We start from the raw sequence: 16,947 nt of genomic DNA, 5'->3' as shown, positions 1-16,947 counted from the left end.
GTTAGTGGCCGGAGGGGGTTATAGGAAAATAAATATAAATTAATAAAATACTTGCTTTAGTGTATCTGCAAATACACTTGATAAATTAAGTTATATAACATAAAATTACATAGATTCAGGAACGGATTTCAATATATGTAACATTTACCATCACTTTAAGTTGTTGCCTCCATGTATTATAATTAATTTGCATACAAACAATTTACAAACTACATTTCATCAATCAGTATAATAATAATCATGGACAAACTTGATAGTTATAATAGTTTAATTATTTTCTTATTTAAATCTATCTTTCACAGCCTCTACAATTAGACTGCGGTTACTGCGCAATTGTTTCAAATTCAGGACAGATGATTGGACAGAAAGTTGGACATGAAATTGACCAGTCTTCATGCATTTGGAGAATGAACAATGCCCCCACCAAAGGATATACAGAAGATGTGGGGGAGAGGACTACAATACGGGTAGTATCACATACCAGTGTACCTCTTCTGCTTAGGTACCCAGATTACTTTTTTAAGGAACATAACCATACCATATATGTTATATGGGGGCCTTACAGAAACATGCGGCAGGACGGTAAGGGCACTGTCTACAATATATTAAAGAAAACCATTGAAAACTACAGCAGCGCTAAAATTTATATAACATCAGAGACTCGGATGAACTACTGTGATAGTATTTTTAAAATGGAAACTGGAAAAGATAGGTGAGATGCATGTCTTTCTATTTTTTTCTTCTTTTTAATTACATTTTAGATGTGGTAAGAAACAGTAGTTATTGTCTGGTTATTCATACCTAATAGGTTACACAATTTCCTTGTAATGTTTCTAAAAATTCGAAATTTAAAACAAATTTTTATACATTTGTTCGTTCGAATCAAATTTCAAATGTTTATATAACATTCTAACATTATATTTTCAAAAATATTTGTTAGAATAATAGAATGTTTAGCTATGTATTCATTCAATTTCGAAATATAATATTCGAATTCGAATGTGACATTCAAATTCGAAATAGTATTTCTAGTCTACAACTGTGTTTAAAATATATAATATTCAAATTCGAATGCTACATTCGAATGTCACATTCAAATTTGAAATAGTATTTCTAGTCTAATACTGTGTTTTAAATGTAATATTCAAAATCAAAATAGTATTTCTAGTCTAATACTGTGTTTTTTAAATGTAATATTCGAATTCGAATAGTATTTCTAGTTTACAACTGTGTTTAATAAATGTGATATTTGATTCGAATGTGATATTAGATTCAAATGTGATATTCGATTATAATGTGACATTCAAATTCGAGATAGTATTTCTAGTCTAATACTGTGTTTTTTTAAATGTAATATTTGAATTCGAATGTGACATTTGAATGTGACATACAAATTCGAAATAGTATTTCTAGTTTACAACTGTGTTTAATAAATGTGATATTCGATTTGAATGTGATATTCGATTCAAATCTGATATTCGATTTGAATGTGACATTCAAATTCAAAATAGTATTTCTAGTCTAATACTGTGTTTTTTAAACGTAATATTCAAATTCAAATGTGACATTCGAATTCGAATGTGAAATTCAAATTCCAAATAGTATTTCTAGTCTAATACTGTGTTTCTTAAATGTAATATTTGAATTTGAATGTGACATTCGAATGTGACATTCAAATTCGAAATAGTATTTCTAGTTTACAACTGTGTTTAATAAATGTGATATTCAATTCAAATTTAATATTCGATTTGAATGTGATATTCGATTCAAATGTGACATTCAAATTTGAAATAGTATTTCTAGTCTAATACTGTGTTTTTTAAATGTAATATTCGAATTCGAATGTGACATTCGAATTTGAATGTGACATTCAAATTCGAAATAGTATTTCTAGTTTACAACTGTGTTTAATAAATGTGATATTCAATTCGAATGTGATATTCGATTCAAATGTGATATTCGAATTCAAAATAGTATTTCTCCAACATTGGTGTGTCCGGTCCACGGCGTCATCCTTACTTGTGGGATATTCTCTTCCCCAACAGGAAATGGCAAAGAGTCCCAGCAAAGCTGGTCACATGATCCCTCCTAGGCTCCGCCCACCCCAGTCATTCTCTTTGCCGTTGCACAGGCAACATCTCCACGGAGATGGTTAAGAGTTTTTTGGTGTTTAAATGTAGTTTTTATTCTTCTATCAAGTGTTTGTTATTTTAAAATAGTGCTGGTATGTACTATTTACTCTGAAACAGAAAAGGATGAAGATTTCTGTTTGTAAGAGGAAGATGATTTTAGCAGACAGTAACTAAAATCGATTGCTGTTTCCACACAGGACTGTTGAGATGAAGTAACTTCAGTTGGGGGAAACAGTTAGCAGACTTTTCTGCTTAAGGTATGACTAGCCATATTTCTAACAAGACCATGTAATGCTGGAAGGCTGTCATTTCCCCTCATGGGGACCGGTAAGCCATTTTCTTAGTCAAACATAAAAGAATAAAGGGCTTATAAAAGGGCTTAAAAACTGGTAGACATTTTTATGGGCTAAAACGATTGCTTTATTGGGGCATATTATGCAGATTCTAGCTAATAATTGACATTATAATCTTGGGGAACGTTTAAAAAACGGCAGGCACCTTGTTGGACACTTTTTTTAGTCTGGGGGCCTTTCTAGTTATAGACTGAGCCTCATTTTCGCGCCATTACTGCGCAGTTGTTTTTGGAGAGCAAGGCATGCAGATGCATGTGTGAGGATCAAAGAATCACTAAAAAAGCTTCTAGAAGGCGTCATTTGGTATCGTATTCCCCTCTGGGCTTGGTTGGGTCTCAGCAAAGCATATAGCTGGGACTGTATAGGGGTTAAATTTAAAAACGGCTCCGGTTCTGTTATTTTAAGGGTTAAAGCTCTGAAATTTGGTGTGCAATACTTTTAATGCTTTAAGACACTGTGGTGAAATGGTAATTTTTGAACAATTCCTTCATACTTTTTCACATATTCAGTAATAAAGTGTTTTCAGTTTGAAATTTAAAGAGACAGTAACGGTTTTATTTTAAAACGTTTTTTGTGCTTTGTTGACAAGTTTAAGCCTGTTTAACATGTCTGTACCATCAGATAAGCTATGTTCTATATGTATGAAAGCCAATGTGTCTCCCCATTTAAATTTATGTGATAATTGTGCCATAGTGTCCAAACAAAGTAAGGACAGTAATGCCACAGATAATGATATTGCCCAAGATGATTCCTCAAATGAGGGGAGTAAACATGATACTACATCATCCCCTACTGTGTCTACACCATTTTTGCCCACACAGGAGGCCCCTAGTACATCTAGTGCGCCAATACTTATTACCATGCAACAATTAACGGCTGTAATGGATAACTCCATAGCAAATCTTTTATCCAAAATGCCTACTTATCAGAGAAAGCGCGATTGCTCTGTTTTAAACACTGAAGAGCAAGAGGGCACTGATGATAACTGTTCTGACATACCCTCACACCAATCTCAAGGGGCCATGAGGGAGATTTTGTATGATGGAGAAATCTCAGATTCAGGAAAAATTTCTCATCAAGCTGAACCTGATGTTGTGACATTTAAATTTAAATTAGAACATCTCCGCGCACTGCTTAAGGAGGTGTTATCTACTCTGGATGATTGTGACAATTTGGTCATTCCAGAGAAATTATGTAAGATGGACAAGTTCCTAGAGGTTCCGGTGCCCCCCGACGCTTTTCCTATACCCAAGCGGGTGGCGGACATAGTAAATAAAGAGTGGGAAAAGCCTGGCATACTTTTTGTTCCCCCCCCTATATTTAAGAAATTATTTCCTAAAGTCGACCCCAGAAAGGACTTATGGCAGACAGTCCACAAGATCGAGGGGGCGGTTTCTACTCTAAACAAACGCACTACTATTCCTATCGAAGATAGTTGTGCTTTCAAAGATCCTATGGATAAAAAATTAGAGGGTTTGCTTAAAAAGATTTTTGTACAGCAAGGTTACCTTCTACAACCAATTTCATGCATTGTTCCTGTCACTACGGCAGCGTGTTTCTGGTTCGAGGAACTAGAAAAGTCGCTCAGTAAAGAATCTTCGTATGAGGAGGTTATGGACAGAGTTCAAGCACTTAAATTGGCTAACTCTTTTGTTTTAGATGCCGCTTTGCAATTAGCTAGATTAGCGGTGAAAAATTCAGGGTTTGCTATCGTGGCGCGCAGAGCGCTTTGGCTAAAGTCTTGGTCAGCGGATGTGTCTTCCAAGACAAAATTGCCTAACATTCCTTTCAAAGGTAAAACATTATTTGGACCAGATTTGAAAAAGATTATTTCAGACATCACTGGGGGAAAGGGCCACGCCCTCCCACAGGATAGGTCTTTTAAGGCTAAAAATAAGCCTAATTTTCGTCCATTTCGCAGAAACGGACCAGCCTCTAATTCTGCATCCTCTAAGCAAGAGGGTAATACTTCACAACCCAAACCAGCCTGGAAACCAATGCAAGGCTGGAACAAGGGTAAGCAGGCCAAGAAGCCTACCACTGCTACCAAAACAGCATGAAGGGATAGCCCCCGATCCGGGACCGGATCTAGTGGGGGGCAGACTCTCTCTCTTTGCTCAGGCTTGGGCAAGAGATGTTCAGGATCCTTGGGCGCTAGAAATAGTTTCTCAAGGTTATCTCCTGGAATTCAAGGAACTACCCCCAAGGGGAAGGTTCCCCAGGTCTCACTTATCTTCAAACCACATAAAGAGACAGGCATTCTTACATTGTGTAGAAGACCTGTTAAAGATGGGAGTGATACATCCAGTTCCAATAAGAGAACAAGGAATGGGATTTTATTCCAATCTGTTCATAGTTCCCAAAAAAGAGGGAACATTCAGACCAATTTTGGATCTGAAGATCCTAAACAAATTTCTGAGGGTACCATCGTTCAAAATGGAAACTATTCGAACGATCCTACCCACCATCCAGGAAAGTCAATTTATGACTACCGTGGATTTAAAGGATGCTTACCTACATATTCCTATCCACAAGGAACATCATCAGTTCCTAAGGTTCGCTTTTCTGGACAAGCATTACCAGTTTGGATTAGCCACTGCTCCAAGGATTTTCACAAAGGTACTAGGGTCCCTTCTAGCGGTTCTAAGACCAAGGGGCATTGCAGTAGTACCTTACTTGGACGACATCCTAATTCAAGCGTCGTCCCTGTCAAAAGCAAAGGCTCATACGGACATCGTCCTAGCCTTTCTCAGATCTCACGGATGGAAGGTGAACAAAGAAAAAAGTTCTCTATCCCCGTCTACAAGAGTTCCCTTCTTGGGAACAATAATAGATTCCTTAGAAATGAGGATTTTTCTGACAGAGGTCAGAAAATCAAAACTTTTAAGCTCTTGTCAAGTACTTCATTCTGTTCCTCGTCCTTCCATAGCGCAGTGCATGGAAGTAATAGGATTGATGGTTGCAACAATGGACATAGTTCTTTTTGCACGAATTCATCTAAGACCATTACAACTGTGCATGCTCAGACAGTGGAATGGGGATTATACAGACTTGTCTCCGATGATTCAAGTAGATCAAAAGACCAGAGATTCACTCCGTTGGTGGCTGACCCTGGACAATCTGTCACAGGGAATGAGCTTCCGCAGACCAGAGTGGGTCATTGTCACGACCGACGCCAGTCTAGTGGGCTGGGGCGCGGTCTGGGAATCCCTGAAAGCTCAGGGTCTATGGTCTCGGGAAGAGTCTCTTCTCCCGATAAACATTCTGGAACTGAGAGAGATATTCAATGCTCTCAGAGCTTGGCCTCAACTAGCAAAGGCCAAATTCATAAGGTTTCAATCAGACAACATGACGACCGTTGCATATATCAATCATCAGGGGGGAACAAGGAGTTCCCTGGCGATGAAAGAAGTGACCAAGATAATTCAATGGGCGGAGGATCACTCCTGCCACTTGTCTGCGATCCACATCCCAGGAGTGGAAAATTGGGAAGCGGATTTTCTGAGTCGTCAGAGATTCCATCCGGGGGAGTGGGAACTCCATCCGGAAATCTTTGCCCAAATAACTCAATTATGGGGCATTCCAGACATGGATCTTATGGCGTCTCGTCAGAACTTCAAGGTTCCTTGCTACGGGTCCAGATCCAGGGATCCCAAGGCGACTCTAGTAGATGCACTAGTAGCACCTTGGACCTTCAACCTAGCTTATGTATTCCCACCGTTTCCTCTCATTCCCAGGCTGGTAGCCAGGATCAATCAGGAGAGGGCCTCGGTGATCTTGATAGCTCCTGCGTGGCCACGCAGGACTTGGTATGCAGACCTGGTGAATATGTCATCGGCTCCACCATGGAAGCTACCTTTGAGACAGGACTTTCTTGTTCAGGGTCCATTCGAACATCCGAATCTGGTTTCCCTCCAACTGACGGCTTGGAGATTGAACGCTTGATTTTATCAAAGCGTGGGTTTTCAGATTCTGTAATATATACTCTGATTCAGGCTAGAAAGCCTGTAACTAGAAAAATTTACCATAAAATATGGAAAAAATATATCTGTTGGTGTGAATCCAAAGGATTCCCATGGAACAAGATACAAATTCCTAAGATTCTATCCTTTCTACAAGAAGGTTTGGAGAAAGGATTATCTGCAAGTTCTCTAAAGGGACAGATCTCTGCTTTATCTGTTTTACTTCACAAAAGACTGGCAGCCGTGCCAGATGTTCAAGCATTTGTTCAGGCTCTGGTTAGGATCAAGCCTGTTTACAGACCTTTGACTCCTCCCTGGAGTCTAAATCTAGTTCTTTCAGTTCTTCAAGGGGTTCCGTTTGAACCTTTACATTCCATAGATATTAAGTTACTATCTTGGAAAGTTTTGTTTTTAGTTGCAATTTCTTCTGCTAGAAGAGTTTCAGAGTTATCTGCTCTGCAGTGTTCTCCGCCCTATCTGGTGTTCCATGCAGATAAGGTGGTTTTGCGTACTAAGCCTGGTTTTCTTCCGAAAGTTGTTTCTAACAAAAATATTAACCAGGAGATAGTTGTACCTTCTTTGTGTCCGAATCCAGTTTCAAAGAAGGAACGTTTGTTACACAATTTGGACGTAGTCCGTGCTCTAAAATTCTATTTAGAGGCTACTAAAGATTTCAGACAAACATCTTCCTTGTTTGTTGTTTATTCTGGTAAAAGGAGAGGTCAAAAAGCGACTTCTACCTCTCTTTCCTTTTGGCTTAAAAGCATTATCCGATTGGCTTATGAGACTGCCGGACGGCAGCCTCCCGAAAGAATCACAGCTCACTCCACTAGGGCTGTGGCTTCCACATGGGCCTTCAAGAACAAGGCTTCTGTTGACCAGATATGTAAGGCAGCGACTTGGTCTTCACTGCACACTTTTGCCAAATTTTACAAATTTGATATTTTTGCTTCTTCGGAGGCTATTTTTGGGAGAAAGGTTTTGCAAGCTGTGGTTCCTTCCGTTTAGGTGACCTGATTTGCTCCCTCCCTTCATCCGTGTCCTAAAGCTTTGGTATTGGTTCCCACAAGTAAGGATGACGCCGTGGACTGGACACACCAATGTTGGAGAAAACAGAATTTATGCTTACCTGATAAATTACTTTCTCCAACGGTGTGTCCGGTCCACGGCCCGCCCTGGTTTTTTAATCAGGTCTGATGAATTATTTTCTCTAACTACAGTCACCACGGTATCATATGGTTTCTCCTATATATATTTCCTCCTGTCCGTCGGGGGTGGGCGGAGCCTAGGAGGGATCATGTGACCAGCTTTGCTGGGACTCTTTGCCATTTCCTGTTGGGGAAGAGAATATCCCACAAGTAAGGATGACGCCGTGGACCGGACACACCGTTGGAGAAAGTAATTTATCAGGTAAGCATAAATTCTGTTTTCTAGTTTACAATTGTGTTTAATAAATGTGATATTCGATTCAAATGTGATATTCGATTCAAATGTGACATTCAAATTCGAAATAGTGTTTCTAGTCTACAATTGTGTTTTATAAATGTAATATTCGAAATTCGAAAGTGACATTTGAATTCGAATGTGACATTTGAAAACTGTAAATAACATTTGAAAATCAAATTTTTAAGAATATTTGTTCTTATCAACATTCTATTATGCAAATCGAATTTCTACAATAACATTAGTTCTAACATTCGAATTTGAATATAAACATATTCGCCCATCCCTATGCGTCACATGATGTGGTTGCTGCTCTCTGTAATATCAGTCTCACGAATGAGAACCCTCTTTATACAAGGATCATGCCATTTCTGTTAAGACTATTAAACGGACATGAAACACTTTGAGGTGGTTATATGAAATGATAAAATATATATATATATATATATATATATATATATATATATATATATATATATATATATATATATATATATATATATATATATATAAAAAAAAGTCTGCAATATACTTTCATTATTTATTTTGTCCTCTATTCCTGTAACTCCATTCTGAAATTGTGACCTTTTCAGTTACAGTTAGAAATGGAAGTGCAGAACACTGTTATATTCCACATAGCCATTGGCTGCACACTCTAGTGACCTATTTATAACTGTCCCTAATTGGCCACAGTAGAGACGGTAACCTAAGTTACAACATGGCAGCTCCCATTGTTTTATAGACACTAAAACTTTACACTTATTTTGTTAATATTTAAACAGCTAATGAAAGTTTAAAAAATAAATGTACATATTCTCAGACTAATGTTTTCTTTGAATCCAACATTTTATCTAGCATTTATTTAGGGCTAGATTACAAGTGGAGCTGTAATTTATTGTGCGCCTAGAAACGGGCAAATTTACCGGTGTGCGGGTGTGTGATAAATAACCAGCCATTACAAGTAGCTGGTTATTGCTACTGCAAGCTTGCGATAGCAATAAGCGCTTAAAAAATAGGGGCTAAAGTTGGTAGGAGTGGGTTGTTAGAAAAAAAACAAACCAACAGCACTGAAAAGTGCCTTTACATTGTGGTCTATGGGAACTGTGTGTTACCAGTATATATATATATATTTATATATGACCCTGGGGAAGTCTCCCTATGGGTGATGGGGGAAACCAGATGTGGACTCCTTGCCCAGTGTGCTTAGAGGAATGTGGCTGCACCTCACTGACGAGGCCCATAGGAGGCCGAAACGATCGTCTGGGGTTGTCATGTTCCTTGTTCAGAGGAGAATTGCCTGGTATTTCAGGGCTGGACTGACCTTACTTGGCGGGATCAGACTGATATACTAAAGGAAAGTTTTCCTTTGTGAAAAGCACACTGGTCTAAAAGAGGCTGCTTCTGGGTGGTAAATCGCCATAGAACTAGCTAATGAGCTGTTGTTCGTTCCTGGTAGAGCGCTTCTCTCTTTGTATGCAAATATATATATATATATATATATATATATATATATATATATATATATATATATATATATATATATATATATATATATATATATATATAATCAGGGATAGGCACAGACAAAGGCGATGGTGGACATTTTCCAAAGTACAGACCTTAGTGAAGGACACCAAGGTACATTTGAAATTAAAAACAGTATTTTATAGTGCTATAACCAGCCCTCCTCTGACTATACCCATGAGCCAGTGTCACTACTGTGCCATTATATAGTGCTGGGTGTTATTATACTGATGCAGATACCACTGACCCTATAACCAGCCCTCCTCTGACTATACCCATGAGCCAGTGTCACTACTGTGCCATTATATAGTGCTGGGTGTTATTATACTGATGCAGATACCACTGATCCTATAACCAGCCCTCCTCTGACTATACCCATGAGCCAGTGTCACTACTGTGCCATTATATAGTGCTGGGTGTTATTATACTGATGCAGATACCACTGATCCTATAACCAGCCCTCCTCTGGCTATACCCATGTGCCAGTGTCACTACTGTGTCATTATATAGTGCTGGGAATTATTATACTGATGCAGATACCACTGATCCTATAACCAGCCCTCCTCTGGCTATACCCATGTGCCAGTGTCACTACTGTGTCATTATATAGTGCTGGGTGTTATTATACTGATGCAGATACCACTGATCCTATAACCAGCCCTCCTCTGGCTATACCCATGTGCCAGTGTCACTACTTTGTCATTATATAGTGCTGGGAATTATTATACTGATGCAGATACCACTGATCCTATAACCAGCCCTCCTCTGGCTATACCCATGTGCCAGTGTCACTACTTTGTCATTATATAGTGCTGGGAATTATTATACTGATGCAGATACCACTGATCCTATAACCAGCCCTCCTCTGGCTATACCCATGTGCCAGTGTCACTACTGTGTCATTATATAGTGCTGGGTGTTATTATACTGATGCAGATACCACTGATCCTATAACCAGCCCTCCTCTGGCTATACCCATGTGCCAGTGTCACTACTTTGTCATTATATAGTGCTGGGAATTATTATACTGATGCAGATACCACTGATCCTATAACCAGCCCTCCTCTGGCTATACCCATGTGCCAGTGTCACTACTGTGTCATTATATAGAGCTGGGTGTTATTATACTGATGCAGATACCACTGACCCCATAACCAGCCCTTGCCTGGCTATACAAATGTGCCAATGTCACTACTGTGTCTTTGTATAAAGCTGGGTGTTATTATACAGATGCAGATACACAACCAGTATTTCACTCAGGCTTTATTTATTCCATAACTTATCACCCAAAATCGCTAGCAGTCTCTTGACAAGCCACTAACTTTACTCACACTACATATTTTTTTAATTCCTATTATTTAATCATAAAGAAAAGATATACTAAGGTTGTGGCGGACACTGCAAGGGCTAGTCACGGACACCAGTGTCCGTGTACGGACACTTTGCCTATCCCTGTATATAATGTATATGTATATATATATATATATATATATATATATATGTGTGTGTGTGTTAATATGTCTATATAAACATATTAACACATAAATATATATGTATATAAGCATATACATAAATATTTTTATTTGCTGCCCATGGCTGCGTGATTTACCCCCTTTGCTGTGCTAGTTCTCATGCCGTGTCTGACGGCATGACAAAGAGGATCCTATTGGAGCCTATGGAATTGCGATCTAGTGAGTGCACTTCATCCGTACAATGCGAATGAGAGGTTGCGTTCACATTGCACCTCACGTGTTATACCAGCACACATTTGCGTGCACTGGTATTACTAAGTTGAGCGCAAATATCACTTTTGCGGAAGCAATATTTTACGATCAACTTGTAATCTATCCCTTTGTCATTAATATGGGGGGAAAATAAATATCTTACATTTTAACATGTCTGTAGTAATACTTTATAAGCGTTTGAAGGAGCCAAACAACCACTGTGTAAAATGCATCAAATTTGCAGGATTTGGGGATAATGTCTAGCAAAAACAAGCAAAAATACTGCACCTTTCAGAATAAATGTTAGGAAAACGTTTGTTGATAAGTAAAAATAAGTGGGGGATGACATATTCCAATGCTGAAATTTCATATCGGCAGCTATATCTATTTCATAATACACAAATAATAGTTTCTGGTCAAGAAACCCTAATACAGTAAATACATTCCATAATTTCAATAATTAGAGTTCAAACAATAGTGTCTAATCACAATGAGCATTATTAGTATATCATGTCATAAATATGGCTGAAAAAATTACTAGAAAAACACAGAAGTTTAGCGCTAATAGCTAAAACAGAACAAGGCCACTCTAAAACAGTCACCCCAGGACTGTCAGGAAGAAAACGAAATTATGAGAAAAAGAGAGGGCGCTAAGAGCTAAGTTCTCACCACATTTAGTCAAATAACAGGGGATACAAATGAAATTGAAATGAATACCTTTACTCACATTAAAATACAATTACAACATTACACATTAAAAAATAGAAGGGACGTCTCCCTTTAAAAATTGGAATACCACCTTAAAAATATATAGGATTACCACCTTAAAAATATAAAATTATGGAAAAAATATTTTTAGTTTAGTTAAAAATGTTTGAGCTTTGTAAAAAGATGTAGCAAGATTGTTATAATGTTAATATAGTTCAGCAGTGAGATCTTCACAGTCTTTGTAACAAAGTTTCTTGTGTTAACTGATCGAAAAAATGTTACAGTTCAGCGAAAAATATCAGCTTGGAGTTAATATAGTAGGATTTTTCATACAAGTTGAGCGATCATGTTGAACACCTTATTCAGGTTATACTCACACTCTTCCAAATGATTGTAATAGCGGCTTGATGACTTACACTTTTGGAGATTAACAAAAGTAAGCAATATCTCCAAAGTGTTAGTAATTTTTCTTACTTTCTTGAGTCGGCTGAACCAGGTCAGCGTGATTGGAAACTGCTTCCTTTGCTCCAAAATTCCTAAGCTTGAATCGGCTGAACCAGGTCAGCGTGATTGGAGACAGCTTGTTTTTTCAAACCTCCATATGTCAGATATTGTAGGATTTCCAAGGGGATAATGAAAAGTCCACAGACCCGCACTTAGCGTGAATCACGCGCGGGATACAGATTTAGACTAGGTACCTAGATTTAAAAGTAGAGTAAAGTCTTTTATGGGGAACAACACAAGTAAGTCTACGCGTTTCACCCGATAGGGCTTTTTCAAGATACTGGTTCGTTCCCGGGACAGAGTTTAAATGATCCTTGGATTGTGTTCAATCGAAAATCTTACAACCAATGAACACAATCCAAGGATCATTTAAACTCTGTCCCGGGAACGAACCAGTATCTTGAAAAAGCCCTATCGGGTGAAACGCGTAGACTTACTTGTGTTGTTCCCCATAAAAGACTTTACTCTACTTTTAAATCTAGGTACCTAGTCTAAATCTGTATCCCGCGCGTGATTCACGCTAAGTGCGGGTCTGTGGACTTTTCATTATCCCCTTGGAAATCCTACAATATCTGACATATGGAGGTTTGAAAAAACAAGCTGTCTCCAATCACGCTGACCTGGTTCAGCCGATTCAAGCTTAGGAATTTTGGAGCAAAGGAAGCAGTTTCCAATCACGCTGACCTGGTTCAGCCGACTCAAGAAAGTAAGAAAAATTACTAACACTTTGGAGATATTGCTTACTTTTGATAATCTCCAAAAGTGTAAGTCATCAAGCCGCTATTACAATCATTTGGAAGAGTGTGAGTATAACCTGAATAAGGTGTTCAACATGATCGCTCAACTTGTATGAAAAATCCTACTATATTAACTCCAAGCTGATATTTTTCGCTGAACTGTAACATTTTTTCGATCAGTTAACACAAGAAACTTTGTTACAAAGACTGTGAAGATCTCACTGCTGAACTATATTAACATTATAACAATCTTGCTACATCTTTTTACAAAGCTCAAACATTTTTAACTAAACTAAAAATATTTTTTCCATAATTTTATATTTTTAAGGTGGTAATCCTATATATTTTTAAGGTGGTATTCCAATTTTTAAAGGGAGACGTCCCTTCTATTTTTTAATGTGTAATGTTGTAATTGTATTTTAATGTGAGTAAAGGTATTCATTTCAATTTCATTTGTATCCCCTGTTATTTGACTAAATGTGGTGAGAACTTAGCTCTTAGCGCCCTCTCTTTTTCTCATAATTTGAAAAAATTACTAGATATGTGCGATTCGTTTCGGATCGATTCGAAAATTCGGCCGAATTCGGTAAATTTGGGATTCGGATCGATTCGAATTTCCGAATTAAAATAGTGCTGAATCTACCGAATAAATCTGAATTAGTTCGGATTTATTCGGATTTATTCGGTAGATTCGGATGGCCATGGATTACACTAGTATTGTACAGTATATTAGGTTATATCACTCTGCTATGGGTTACACCTAATATACAGTACATAATACTAGTCTAATACACAGCACATCCCACCTAACCGAACCGAATCTAACCGAATTCAGCTGAATTTATTCGAATCCGAATAAATTGAAACGAATCCAAACCGAATTGATTCGAACTTTTCCGAATTTGAATGGATCCGAACCGAAATTCTAAAAAATCCAAATCGATCCGAACCAAACCGAATTTTTTCCCCATGCACATGTCTAAAAATTACATAATAATTACATAATAATTATTGAGCTAGAACAAATTATATGATGTTGTTCTAATAATACAGTGTATATATATATATATATATATATATATATATACACACACACACACACACACACACACACAGAGAGATGTGATTCTAACAACACTGCTTCAAATGTTTAATAACATATGGACATTATCTTTATATAAACCTCATATAATTTGTAAAAAAATATATGTGTACTACACTTTTTAACCAATTCCAAAATAATCAGAATTAACTCAGTAATTACAGTAACTACAGAGAGTACAATACCTGTCTCTTGAAAGCTTACAGACTGCCTTCTTGTCACTAGGCGGTAGCGACAAATCCTATGCCTTATCTGATTGGTTGTGCATCTGGTGATCACATGGAGACACAGATCAATCAAATCATGAATTAATGCCAAAGGGGCAGATATGCTCCAGAGTGTTCTGTTCTAATCATAGCCTCGGGGAACCTAACCATGGGTCCCACCCCCAACAACGTGCTTTTATTATTTAGTAAATGTGTCTGGCTATTTTTTGCAATAGAATACTGGTGCTGAGACAATGACATGAAAGTTTGTGCGAGATGGTTAAACATTGTTTTAAAATGTTAGGGATTAAGGCTAAATATTGAGTTTATTAACACTTTTTTGAGATGTTTACGTTAGTTTTAAAATTAACATAATCTTTATATTTTAATTCACTTGTTAAGAAAAAAAAATATCCTGGGTTATCCCTTTACTATAAAAATATGTTATTAGGGCATGAGAAGGAAAACACAAGGTTGAGATCAAGTATGTTACAGTCGATAATCTAAAGTAAGTGGAGAGATAAAGATTGAACAGCTTGAATTGAAAATCAGCTACGAATGAAGGTAAGAGGTATCAAATAAGGTGTATGTGAAATGAAAAAGAGAATGCTTTTTGCAAATAAATATAAGGAAACTCAAATCAGGGAGATTACATAAAATGCTAGATTACAAGCGGCACGCTAACAAAACACTACATACTCATATTAAAGGGCCAGATTACAAGTGTAGCGGTATTTTATGCTCCTGTTCGTGCGCTAACTCCACTAGCAGTAATGCTGTTGCGCGCATCGGGTAGCGCTTGTATTACAAGTTGAAAGTAAAACGTTTTCGCTCACGTGCTAACCTAATGTAAACAAAAAGCCGAAGTTAGTATTCAAAGCCAAAAGGTTCTGTAGGTATAAACTTAATACTTTATTACAAATGCATCATTATATTAAACAATTATTATTTTATTGATATTGAATTACAGATGCATATCCTCATACATAAGAGGAGATTGATTAAATAAAGTGAAGGCTACATTAAAGTCAGTAAACTTAAAAAATAATGTTATATAATTCTGCACATAGTGTAGAATTATATAACATTATATGAGTGCTAGCTTTATACAACCTAAAATATCCGGTAAACTTTCGAGCGAGCTGCATTAAGTGTAATGGCTCGGTCGAGCCAGGCTGTTACTAGACAGCTGGCCAGGTGCGCTCTGAGGGAAAAACCAGACCCGCTCAGTAGAGCACAGAGGGCGTGTCTGGAAAACCCTGTTTTTTTATAAAAGTTCACCGGATATATTAGGTTTTATAAAGCTAGCACTCATATAATGTTATATAATTCTGCAAAAATAATAAGGGAAATTAATTAAGAGGGTAAGGATATTTTTATTTGGGATGGCTATGAGGAAGAGCACATATATATGGGTGTACATTGTTCTGTATGCTTTTAAATAAGTGGTGATGTGTTTGTGGGGACTTTATGGGAACTTATTGTTTGTGCATAACCTTCCATCTTTGCAAACTGTGACATCACTTCCTTTGACTACATTGTCTATGCAAAACAGTGTACACACTACAAAGTAGTTTTCAAAGCTACTAGTCAAAGCCAATAAGTTTTTTTACTTTCTATTATAAACTTCAACATTACAAATGTACTATTACAACAGAGAATTGTTATTTTATTGATATTGAACTGCAGAGCAGATGCAAATTCTCATGACTTTTTTTCACTAATCCTTATTCCTCCTTCCTATTTTTTTATATATAATTTCAGACGTATTATTCATTTTCATATCATCCAGCCGTTTTCTCAGCTTTCAGATTTCCATTATTATTTTATCATATCTTTAATGTGCCTTCTATTGTATTGTTCAAAGAAATAGCTTTGTACTTGAGCCATATGAGTATAACTTTGGAATCACTGATACATTGTTCCCTCATTGCATATGGCCCCCTAAGGAGAACTAAAAAAATAGTATGCATTATTTATTCTGTGATTTCTGTCAACGTGCTTTTTGTAGTTAGGCCTTTGGGCACAATTTTGAAAAGCTATTAAAGATTCCTTACATTATGAAACAATGAGTAGAAGTTTTGGGAAAAAAGCATAAGATGAGGTAGACTTACTGAAATGTCAATGGCCTGAATTCTCTAAGAATGGAGAAATAAGGAAGCTTGGTTACAAGAGGCGTTTGTCATCCTCGTAATCGTGTCAACCACTCTATATATTTACTAAGTGCCAGATTACAAGTGAAACAGTATCTAGCACTTTTGCTTGAGTGCTAGAGCACATATTACAAGTTGAAAGTAATTAGTTTGCTGAGGCCAAAACCCAACGCGCGATAACTTTACGACTTTAACAGGGCCAGACTGGGAACAAAAAGCAGCTCTGGAAATATATGAAGACCATCCCTGTTTTCTGTTTAGATGGTAAAATGCACATGCTCCATTTTTCTCAAAGGGGATTACTGGGATACTCCTTCCCCAACATTTATTTCATAATTAAATTATATTAATTTGTATTAAATAAAAATTGCCAGATTGATGTTATTTAGGCACACTACA

General features: G+C 37.2%; 1 protein-coding gene and 1 long non-coding RNA gene across 2 annotated transcripts in view; one reads left to right on the top strand and one right to left on the bottom strand.

Annotated features, from left to right (window-relative positions):
* The window catches only part of ST6GALNAC3 (ST6 N-acetylgalactosaminide alpha-2,6-sialyltransferase 3), an 849,023-nt gene that overhangs the window by 531,617 nt on the left and 300,459 nt on the right, over positions 1 to 16,947 (top strand). The window contains exon 3 of the mRNA XM_053693340.1: positions 303 to 712. Within this exon, the coding sequence (XP_053549315.1) occupies positions 303 to 712 (410 nt within the window). The remainder of the gene's footprint in view (positions 1 to 302; positions 713 to 16,947) is intronic.
* The window catches only part of LOC128640890 (uncharacterized), a 324,854-nt gene that overhangs the window by 16,536 nt on the left and 291,371 nt on the right, over positions 1 to 16,947 (bottom strand). The window lies entirely within an intron of this gene.

This window comes from Bombina bombina, chromosome 10 (genome assembly GCF_027579735.1).
Source record: "Bombina bombina isolate aBomBom1 chromosome 10, aBomBom1.pri, whole genome shotgun sequence".
Classification (NCBI taxonomy): Eukaryota; Metazoa; Chordata; class Amphibia; order Anura; family Bombinatoridae; genus Bombina; species Bombina bombina.
The sequence above is the reverse complement of the archived record's forward strand: the minus strand, read 5'-3'. Positions and strand labels throughout refer to the sequence as shown.